Below are 11,866 nucleotides of genomic sequence, written 5' to 3' on the forward strand. Positions count from 1 at the left end.
TATGGACAAACAGCCCGAATGCTCAAAATCCAAAAAGTTGGGCTGAGGATAAAAATACCCCTGGAGTTTCCATTTCCTCTGTTATTCAAGAAGACAGCCTCCACTGAAGATGTGAGTTCCTCTCTCATGTTTGTCAAAGCACCACGGGGGGGGGAATAGCTATTTTTGGTTCAGCTCTGCCGAATAGAAACAGAATTCTTAATCACAAACACAATCATGCAGGTAACCCTACTCATGGAGCGGTCTCCCAGCAATTAAATGGAAATTTTTCATGTTGATTAAGTCAGTTAGACACTTTTGTGTCTATCGAACCAGGCCCAAAGGGAGATTTGCTTCGCATGAGAATTAACGGAGCCATCGCTGAGTTTTTGCAGCACTTAATGCAGTACCTTGGGCTACTAGATGTTATATGAATATAAATAACAACAATAATAGCCTGACTACTTGGGAAATACCCACAGAGCTGAACTTCAGAATGTTTGCTCTCATAAACTAGTCTTTACTACCACAGAGAGGATGCTTCTGGTCACGCTCCCTGCCTCGGGCACCCGCAGACCACACCTCAGTTATTCAAATGCTCCCCCGCAAATGCATTTATTCCAGATGAAATGCTACGCTTCATGGGACAAGCCGAGAACAAAAGTCTTGACTGATTTTCAAAGGGGTCTGCGGTTCCAGTTGGGGCATCCTCAGCCTCAGGCACCGTGGCTCAAGTCTCTGGACCCAAATTTGGGGAGTCTTCCTGCCCTCCAGTGGAAAAGGTGTTCCCCAGGAACGCGTGCCACCAATGCGTGCCACCCGCTGATCTGCTCTCTGTTTCCCCCACCTACCTGGGCTTTTATCAGGTGCCCTTGGTCCACCTCTCTTTACTCCTCGTGGTCTGCTGGCACCTCTTATTGCCCCACCATGGATTTGCCTCAGGGGACACCCGCTTGTGTTCGGGCTCTGCTGGCCTCAAAGCCTTTCATTTAGACTGATGTCATCAGGAGCAGCTTTTGGGCTGGAGATTGTAAATTACTCAGGAAAAGGGTTGAACCCTGGGAGGAGCGAGGAGGAATGTCTAAGGGGACTCACTGTAGTTCAGGGAGTCTAACCCACTCAGGCTCCCCCTTTTTTTGGATAAAAACGTGCTCCCCCCAGTAATTCAGATTTATCCTCTAGGACAACCTATCTCCTGTGTTGGGCTACAGGTAAAACCTCAAGAGGTTAGTGTCTATAAATTAAAGTTAACTCAGACTATCCTCACTCCTACTACAAACCTGCTCTCTTTTTAATCATTTATATCATCTTCCTCTGGATTTAGTGGCAGAAAAAGAATTCACTGTTGGTTGCAGCATAAGAAGCCACTACCCTCTAATGAAATCAACAGAAATCTCCCTGCACACCAAATATCACCAGAAACACTAACCAGTTATCCTAGCCTTCAACGGGTCTTAATTCTGCTGGCTAAAAATGGAAAATAATTAGTTAGCTAAAAAAGATGGGGAAATCAACTTTCTTCGACTGTAGAAGTCTCACTGCTCTAATTACTTATGATGTGTGCGAGAATATAAACTTTTTAATACTCTGGCATCAGTAGAAAAGCACTTCCAGATCTGGACAGTCTTTAGCAACTATTGCTTGCTTTTAATTTAGTAGATGTTTAGATGCGATTTATTTCTCATCATGAGCTGGGCACATTTAGGGCAATGTAGATAAGCTTCATAATTAAAGGTTAAAAACAGCTCTAAATTTTTTATAATTGCACATGATTTTCTTTAGAAACAAATTTCAAGAAATTGACTCTGCTGTCGCACTTCAATAACAGATTTCAATGCCTTGACAGGCTGAAGGATGTTTTCTCTGGAAGAAATTAATTGGTATTATAATGCCTACCAGCCATTAGAAACTAGACTCTGGTATTAATAAAATGCCTGTCTCTTTTAGCGATAGTTTGTCCCATCTGCTATTAATTTCTGAAGAGATAAGAGAAAATCGTAACCATTTTGCTTAGCAGCAGTAATCTGAAAACTCACACGTCAGGAAGTACTTCTCTTCATGTATTTGAAAACAGCGTGTAATAATAAAATGACATTCCCAATAAGCTCAGGAGGAAAAAAAATCATACCCCAAAATAAAATCAGAGCTAGAGAAATTCATTTCTTAGCTGTGAAGCCTCTGGCAGTTTGAGCAGACTATTTAACGTAATCCACTTCTGCAACACACGTTTGAAAGGCTCTATAATTAGAATTATACCTAGGGATGTCAAGAAGCGTCCGGATAGTGAAAGCTGCCTCTCTAAGTTTCAGATTTGTAGATATATTTGTCTGAGTAAAACTCTGTTAAATGGGATTTCTGGCACCTGGCACATCCTCCTTTGCCATCCTTTACTCACGTTCCTGGGTGCTGGAGACCTTTCTCGCTCTTCCAGACATATCGCTGTTCCCCAGCTATAAATTAAACATACCCCCTGGAGCACAAGGAGGAAATAAGCCCCAAAAAAAGTGGCCTTGGACACAAATAGCTCTCTGCAAACCCTGCCAGCCAGGCTGTGGTCACCCTGCTCACTCCCGGTGGAGCAGGAGCCGGAGACTCGCTTGGCGAAGCGGCAAACCTCTGCCTCAAATATCTGTCTGCAGCAGCAAGCCCCTGTATAAATGAACCCATCTATCACATTCCTGGTTTTATATAGAAGATGAAGGTTTTCCCAAAACATAGCCTTTGCTTCTTCCATTTATAGGTGATCATAGGCTCCGACGCATTTCTTAAAGCCTACAGATGAGGAGTCCTCAGAGCCTGTCTACAAAAGACAATACTGCTACTCTGCATGCAGATGCTGTTGATCCGGCCTAAAAACACCTTTTTCCAAATTCATCTAATCCAGTTCCAGTTCAACCTGGAACAAGACATTCCTGTTTGAAAGAGGAGCATTCACATGGGGAGCTAATAAGAAATAAGGTTTTCCCCTCTGAGATGTGGACATGCACGTGGGTATTCTAGGTGCAGGCAGACCACGGATATGCGAAGTTACAATACAGGAATGTTTTCTTTTTCCCTATATATTCCTTTCCTAATACTTCCCAATACCCATTTTGCCTTCTTTTGCTGCTTCTCAGCACCGAGCTGACACTTGCAAAGAACAGCCCTTTATAACCTCAAGATTTCATTCCAGCATGGAAATATTCAGTTCAAATGACATAACTGTAAGTGCAAAATTAGGATAGTTATTTTCCCATATACAGCCAGAGGATTTATTGCTTTGAAAGGTAATCTAGAAAAGGATCTGAGTGTAAAAGTCTTTTAACTCAGACTTTGCTTCCTATTCCATTTACAGTGTTAATGTATTTCATAGAGATACTGAAGTGATGGAATATAATTATAGGTATCCATATTCAAATATGTTGGCATATACAAGACCTTTTCCCCTTAATTTGCTAAGCGTCATAAAATATCTCGGAAATGCTAAATGGTACACTATTACCAAACCTGTCACTGGGCATAAAATTACATATAGTATACTGGCTAAAGACATTTTTGAAATATTAATATCAATATAGCAGTATTTTGAGTGCATTGTAGCTTTGTAACAAAGCCAGCAGACTCTGCAATATCAATTATCATTCCTGTTGCTCATGCAATAGCAGTGAGCCACTTCAGACCCCTAACTTCAGAGCTCTATTCCTTCATTATTGTTTCCTTAAGACACCCAGTGAGGTCTCCGATACAGTTATGCCAGTACAGAAAATTCAGTTTCCATCTAGTGGAAGACTCTGGTATCCATACCTGCCAGGCAAATGTATCCCTAGTGTTTTCTACATTACGCTTCAAAGAGCCCTATTTAACAAAATCTATAACCTCAGGTATTTCCAATGGAAATGCTTTCTGCATTAATTAATAGAAAAAAACGTGTATGTATGTGTGCCATTAACATATTTTTCTTTTCCAAATCAGGAAAGGGTATTAAAAATTTACTGAAGCCTGAATGGTGGCAGGGGGAGTTAATGTAACTGGATAACTTCATCCTTGTCGCAAAGGTTTGACCATTTTAGGATTCTGAATACATAAAACTAGTTTCAGATATACAGTTCCTAAAACCACTGAAAATGATTGCCTTAAATATAAGCAGAAGTTCTGTATAGGGCTAACATAAGAACAAGAGTGGGAGGCACACAGGTTGGGGCAGTCAGCAACCAAACAGACAATCAATACTAAATAAAGAAGATTATCAAAGAAAACTTATACTAAAGGCAAGCATCAGTAATGTAAAACGGACAAGACTACCCATGTCTACAAATGCACGTATAAATATATATGATTGTGTATTTACACACACATACATGTATATATGTCGGTATGTTAAGCACAACTTTTTATTGTGATCAATAGATATATTTGCATTTTACAGCCATAAACCTTCAGTAAGACTTGGGGTGATTTTGAAAATGAAATTTTTGCCATTAGTTGCTGAAAAATATCAACCCCTGTAGAAAATATTCCTATTTTAATAGTTGTTTTAGTATCTCTACTGTACTACTCACATGCCTGTGGTTTTTCTATCCAACGTATAATCATAGGAAAAAATGTTATGGTCAAATTTGGTATTTATAACTGATCATCAGGCCAAATTTTGCCACTGAGTAAACGGAGCAATGTCGGTGAAGCGAACAGAGGTGCTGTGGCTTGGCACTGGTTTAGCTGTAATCAAAGTCGATTCCCAGCCTTTCAGAGTAAAATACATTGTGGTGCTACACTGACATTGGGCATGGCCTTTTTACAGAACTCATTGAGCTGTAAATTATACGTTCTGTCATGGTGCCTCCCCAGACAATATGTGCACAGCCACTTTGTCTGAGCGCAGTTATTAAAAGCCTCCAACTCCATTTGGCATGTTCCATTGTGTGAAGTTATTGGGAACTCCAAACGCCACCGGTCCTGCTGCCACTCCGTGGGGCATATTTCATCCCTGCACTCATGCACAGTTAGACGGAGGCAAACTGTTGAGGACATTGACTATCACACAAATCAACGCAGGTAGAGGTCGGCGTTTTACGCTGCTGGGAAGCTCGGAAGTATCCATTCTTTAATGTAATCAGAGCTGAAAATATGTTTCAAAAACATGCTTCTTCATACGCTAGGAATTATGTGCTCATGGGTGAATAGAAGAGGTGACCCGCAAAGGTTGCTGAGAATGGCATTATATCGAGCACAAAGATGGGGAAATTTGCTTCCCCGGCTGCTGACCCACAGGATCTCTGCTCGCTAGCAAAGAAGATGGAAAGCACTGCTGTCCGGCTGTATTGAGTGCTCCCTGACTAATCGCGTCATTCCAAAAAGGGCAGCCAAAGTTAATCGCCAAAAGAGCAGGGCAGCCTGCTGCTGGGGAGAAAATAAATAAACCCTGCTATTTGCAAATGGTTCTCGTGGTCACAGCGCAGAACCCCTGAAAAGCCGGCCTGGAAGAAGTCATCTTACAGAAGTCTCTGCCTTAGCAGCTGATCTATGGCATCTATGCCATTCCAAAGGGACAGGGTAGACACAGATCTGTTAAGATCTCTAATGAGGTCTTTTACAGCCTTCTCAGGAATTGATGACAGTGCTCACTTATCACTAGCATTAGAAAATTTTCTTCCTAACCTGAATGTCCCTACTGCTATCCATTCCTGTCATTTCTTGCCATAGCTGTTATGAATCTGGAGAACGGATCCCCCCTTTAATGTTTTTGAGGACAGATATCATGTCTTTTCTCAAGTTTTTCTTCTCTAGACTAATTAACTCTAATTTATTCAGTCTTTCTTTATAGCTTATGTTTGTTTTTCTCCGAAACCTCCTGTCACTCTGCATCACTCTTGATGCACAGCCCCAAGAGGGAAGGCAGAAATTCCTCTGAGGCTTTGTCAACGCTGAGAAAGGTAGCGGGTAACTTCACATGTCTTGCAAGCTAACTTCTGTTCACACGTCTCGGTGTATGCAGTGTGTGCATTCTTCGTGACAGCATGCCATCATTGTGCCACTACAAGCCCAGATGATCTTCCCTAGGGATGCTACCTAGCCGGTCATTTCGCATCCGCTATGTGTGTCATTGACTATTTCTGCTGAAGTGCCTTCAACATACCCATATTGAAATGATCTTTTTAGGGGGCAAGTGCTCCAAGTTTTCAGGATTGTTTTGAATTTAATCCTGCCCTCCATTGTACTTGCAAACCTTTTCAGTTTTATATGAGCTGCTAATTTAATAGCACACTATTTCATTATCCTGGCTAATGAAAATAAGGAATGATGCTATGTTCAAAACAGATGTCCAAGAAAGACCTCATTTTGTACATCCTTCTGCTTAGGGAGTGAGCCACTTGTAATTACTCTCTGAACAAGGCCACCCACCAGTTTTGTCCTGCCCTGTAGAAGCTTAATCAATGTCGCATATCTCTCAGCCATTAGATTAGTGCTGAGGTGGTGCCAAAAGCCTTACTAAAGTCCAGCTGTAACATCTACTACTTCTTCTGCGTCTACATGCCATTATCCCATCAGCAAAGAAAATTAGATTGATCTGACACTGTTTCTCCTTGATAAATCCAGTGAGGCTCTTACTCATATTTACTTTTGAAAGGAGCTTTTATAAAGTTTTATTAACTACTGCAGGATTTTTCTAGGAATTGATGTTTAACTGACTGATCTACAATTCCCCAAATTTCCTTTCTTCACCACGTTGAAGAGAGATGAATACAGCAATTCCCTCCTGTCTTTCAGTGTCTCCCCTGCTTTCTGCATCCTCCAGGGCAGCTTCTGCCTTTCTTGAGGTTGCTTCAGATACTTCTGGATGAAGTCACCTTTGCTAGAGAACAGGACAATTTGCAAAGACACTTTAAGGGCTCTGCCATAATTCAGGGTGGTGGGAGGTGGAATAAAACCTTTAAAAATTAATCAGAACTAGTAGAAGAGTAAAGAACATGATCTTAGGTATGGTGAAACATTAACGCTAGTGTTAACAGTTACCAGTGTTACTGTACTGTCTTTGGGTACCTTAACATTAACTTAAGTAAAACTTTACTTGCCCTGTGAAATGCGCAGTGTTTTCCTAATGGGGAAAGTCAAAGACCTGAGTATCTGAAGGGCTCGTTCATACTTAATTTTTGAGAGAAAAATACACAGTATCTTGTTCTCAGGATGGTCCACTGAAATTATCAGGCTGCACCTAGCAAAAAGGTTTCTAGGTCTCGTCCTGAATAAAACCCTTAAGCCATACTGTCAGTCAGTAACAAACCCAGAAACAAAAACCAGACCTAGTATCCAGCTCCCAAATCAGCGCACAGAGAAAACACTCAACATCTTTACATGAGGAAAAACAGCTCCATGGGCCTTTGCATATAGGAAAATTACTAAAGCTCTTTTATCTACTATAAAGAAAACGCAGAATAATATGTGACATGCAAAGTGTGCAAGAGGCCCAGAGGAAGGGCCTGAGCTGATTTCATGGTATGCAAAAAGGGGGGCATTTTTCCAGCCTGGGGAGGCAGGAAACACTGATGGAGAAAAGAGACTGTCAGATGTTGGGAAAATTCTTCTAGTGACAGGGCCAAAGGAAGACCATGTATCTATTTAAGAGCAGGTTGGAGAAGATTAGGAACTGCTTAGGTGTTCTACATCTGATCTTGTGGCTGGGAGGATTATCATCAGGTCCTTTCCCCCTCTTTTCCATAATTCTAAAAGGCAGTAGTATTAAATCCCTTTTTAGGTGGGAATGCTTTCCAGATGCTTTATTTTTACACGAAGTCAATTATTAAAAGACTTTCTCTGAATGAAGCAGCCAAATTTTTAAAGAAAATGCAGCAAAAATGGTGTGACTTTTTCTATAGTTACTGAGGCTGATTAAAACTTCTGTCTAAATGTTTTCTAACGCAATTAAGTTTGCTGTAAAAAAAGTCACCTTCTTTCTTAGACAAGAAACAATCTGAAAGCAGAAATGTTTTGGCCAACCTCCCCTATGAGTCGTCCGAACTGTTCAGCCTGCTGTGGCACCTCACTGGACGCACACCCTCCTCTCCTTCAGCCCTATTCCGTATCGGCATATAGATGCCTACCCAAAATACATTTCCCAGGATGTGCTAAGGGCAGGGGAGTCTCTTGAAGCATCCAGCCACTCTCCCAGTACGACCAGAATATACTGGGGCAGATGGTGCCTACCCAGGGAGCACTGCTACCAAGGGGAACGGGAGAAGGAAGCAATCAAGTTGTATCGCATTCAACGGAGGTACCAGAGCTGCATTTCGCATTCCTGTCATATAATTTCTACATGTTTCTTAAAGAAGTGTGATACTTTCAATGGAAAGGCTTAATGGAAAATATTTTCTTGGTTTTGTTACTGAAAGAGCGTCCATTTTCTGACCAGCTTTGGCTACTAACATAGCAATCTCGATCAGGCAGGTGGTACACACAGAGGAGTGATCAGAAATGACTATTCAATGTGCAGGCACCTCATTTCCCTCAGAAAAGAGAGGCAAATAACTCTGAAAGATTAGACACCTGACCAACTTGCATGAAAAAGTCCATTTCTTCAAGAAAATCTCCTATACATTTGGCAGCGGGCATTTCTCACATTAAAAATGCTGCCTTGATCTATAAGGCCAAGAAGACACAGAGGAAGTTCTCATGGCTCTCTCCCATGAGAACGTCTTCCCAGATGGCAAACTGAGCTAGCAGGGTCTGGGGTCAAGCTGTTGAAAGGAAATCACAATCATCTTCCTCCTACAGATGAAGCTGATCTCGGCTTTATTTCTGCTCCTAAGAGGGCTGGTCACCGAATCAGCCGCAAGAACTGACGTTACCCCTGCTCCACACCACGGCCAGTGTAACCATCAGCTCCTCCGTGCTTTCCCTTTAGCGCTTGTGAAAAGAAAGAGACACAGATGACTTGTCAGTGTTTTCAAGAGTTAGTTGAGAGAGCAGCTAATCAGTGAAACCCCAGAGGTGGACGTCTGGGCTAGCAGGCAGCAGCCCACCTCTGTGCAGTCACCAGCCCTCCCTGCCAGGCCCAGCCCCTGCGGTTTTAATGCTCTGCTTCATTTTTAGCTTGCGGTTTACAGAGGTGTGGACAGTCTGTTTTGGTCCCGAGTCAAGCTCACGTGGATGCTTTTAGCTGAAGGGACACCTGAGAGAGAGAGCAACTGGTGTGGGAGGCAGGTTTTTTGATGTCTCCCCACTGAACAAACATGCCGGGGAGATGATCGGTGGTCCCAGCAACGGGGCTGGCACAGCTTTCCTCCCTTTGGGAGGAAAAAAAAAGCACAATTTATCTTGTGCAAGGCAACTTCAATGCAATGTGCAGTCACTTTAGGAATTTAGAGCCTTGCTGGGTCAATAGGATGGAAAGGGCAGACAACGCTCATGCCTGACACTTAAAAGACACCAGGGTAAAAAAACCTACAGGCGAGCACGCTCACCGCCTTTCTTGTGCCATCAAAACCGTAGCTGCCTAAAGATCTCACCATTAAAAACCACCACTTCCCTCTCACTCTGGCAGCTGCTCGGTCATTGCTTGTGTGGCTGCCGGCTCAAACAAGGCCAGTCCCTGACAGCCGTTTCTGCTTTTCACAACTCGCTCTCTTTTTCCGGCTGGTGGCTGAACCCTGGCAGGGGCTGCGCAAGCCTCACCGCCCCGACATCACTCCACTTTTGGTTCATCCTGCCTCGCTGGCACCAAAATCTGCAGGGGCACTGTGGATGGCTCAGAAGTGAGGCGAAAAACCCTGTTTTTATCAGGCTTAGGATTATTATTTTTAATTGTGTTCCCTGAGCTACAGCGAAAATAATTTTGGGCTGAAAAGAAGTATTTCCTTCTGAATGATGGAGAACCGTGACAGATTTTATGTTTACAGCACAAAAGTGCCCTGAAAAGCTAAAAGAAGACAAAATAAAATGTTTGAGCATAATGCATAAGATATATCCATCATTTAACATTTGCTCACATAAAAACCATAAGCTACCATATCTCTCTGGGTATACAGAGTCTCACACCAAGGGCATTTCTGGTGCAGATACCCACAGTTCACATCATTGACTTTGGTGTTACTGGCCTTGCTTTGGGAATCACTTAGTCAGCCCTAGCTATAGCTGCTGTGGAGATCACCGCAGTCACCAAAGCCACACAAGAGGGGGTTTGCCAAAATGCGCTCGCCCCACTTTAGTATGGGTTGTGCAGACGCGTGCGCTTGCGAAAAGGAAAGGAAATGTGAGGAAACAGCCCTTGCAACTTGGCTATCCAGAGATGACCGTCCAGACCACAAAGCTCTCTGGTCCGAGTATGGACCAACTATTCTTAAGAATAGTTTCCCAGGCAATGAAATCAATGAGGAGACCCTGGGCGAGTCTGAGGGAAACGGTGCCTTCCTGCAGTTAAGCAAAATGCATCGTGAACTCTAACAAATACTAGGAACCCCATAACACCTTCTTTCCCAGTCCCAGACCTACAGATGTTAAAGGCAGCTTTTCAGATGCCATTCCCCACAGAGCAAAAACATGAACTTTGGGAAGCAGCCACTCAAAAACAAAATCATAAAATAACTCCAGACCCCATGCTGGCCTTGCAAAATCTTCAGTGATTATTTCACCAAAGACTACGAGTATTTTGCAGTACGGCTGTTAAAATAGATAAAGGAGTGATTTATGATGTGCATAGCAATTCTCAGCTCACCGGTGGAGTAACAAATGAACTAGTCCAGCAGGCAAACAAAACCTGAATACATACCGACGCAGGTATGTCCTTTGTACAGCCCGGAGGGGAGCGAAGGGGGTGGTGGGTCATTTCCACGGGGGAGAGGGGAGGAAGAGGCAGCCTTCAGCAGAAGCGGGAGCCAGAGGATGCAGAATAAATTAAGGAATGCTTGCCTAGACCCCCTCATCCTAAGGAAGGAAAAAAAGGAAGAAATCAGGTGGGAAGGGCACACGTGGACCTGTATTCCCTTAATGCTCAGGGAGCATCCTGCATCCTTGCCTCATTAGCAGCTTGAGGTGAAAGGAGACTTGTGCGCCTGTGTAGCTATATGTAATGCAGGGACTGCTTCCCAGGCAGGGACACACACGTCTGCCCTCTCACGGGGTGCACGGGGGATCCCGCACTTGCGCATCACAGGCGCTCTCCCGGCCCCTGCCCTTCGCACACCTCTCAGACCCTCTCAGGCCATTTGGGGTGGCTGTGCAGCCACCCACCACAACCCGGCGAGTCCCATGCACGTGGGCACCCCGTGACAGGGCTGAGAGGTTGCCCCCGCAGCCCCGGGCCGCTCTCCGCACCCCCCCATGCCCCCCGCTGCCCCGTTTGCAGCTCTTCCCAACCTGCTGGCCTGGGAGGACCACGAGGGTTGCATGAACAGCTCTGGCTCAGCGCTCCCGTGTCTCCTGCGGTAGCAGCGGATGACTAACGACCTTAAACCACAGTACCGAAGCCACTCAGCATTAATAACGCAAGACACTCCCCTGAGCAACTAGTGTTGCAAAAAGGAAAAAAAAAAACCAACCCCACAAACCCTTCCCCCCGCCCCGTCACTCCTCTGCCCTCCTCCGCAAAGAAGGAAACAAAAACATATCTCCGGCTGCTTCTGTAAGATTTTTTGACCAGGGTTTCCGTTCGGGAGGACTGGGCATGAAAAATAAAAGAAAGAGGCCTCTCAGCCAGAGGCATGGGGCGCTGCAGCCGTGGGGCTCCCACGCCGGGGTTTCACCAGGGCTCTGGTTCTGCCAGGGAGGAGCTGGGGGGGACGGGAGGCAGCTGCGGGTGTAAGGGCAGCAGCGGGAGCTGAGTACCTGTTCTCATCAGCTTTGAGCACGTTCATCTGCAGCCTGCAAGGCTTGAAAAATCCTGATTTTCTCCTGCTTTGGCAGTCACAACAATGAAAGG

The 11,866-nt window shown here is 44.2% G+C and overlaps 1 protein-coding gene across 1 annotated transcript in view; it reads right to left on the bottom strand.

Annotated features, from left to right (window-relative positions):
- The window catches only part of AOAH (acyloxyacyl hydrolase), an 85,647-nt gene extending 74,254 nt beyond the window's left edge, over positions 1-11,393 (bottom strand). Inside the window, exons 1-2 of the mRNA XM_076330866.1 lie at positions 11,305-11,393; positions 10,718-10,872 (exon numbers count right to left, since the gene is read on the bottom strand). Coding sequence (XP_076186981.1) covers positions 10,718-10,872; positions 11,305-11,336 — 187 coding nt within the window. The 5' untranslated portion in view covers positions 11,337-11,393. The remainder of the gene's footprint in view (positions 1-10,717; positions 10,873-11,304) is intronic.
- Between the last annotated feature and the right edge of the window lie 473 nt (positions 11,394-11,866).

Source organism: Aptenodytes patagonicus, chromosome 2 (genome assembly GCF_965638725.1).
Source record: "Aptenodytes patagonicus chromosome 2, bAptPat1.pri.cur, whole genome shotgun sequence".
Taxonomy (NCBI): domain Eukaryota; kingdom Metazoa; phylum Chordata; class Aves; order Sphenisciformes; family Spheniscidae; genus Aptenodytes; species Aptenodytes patagonicus.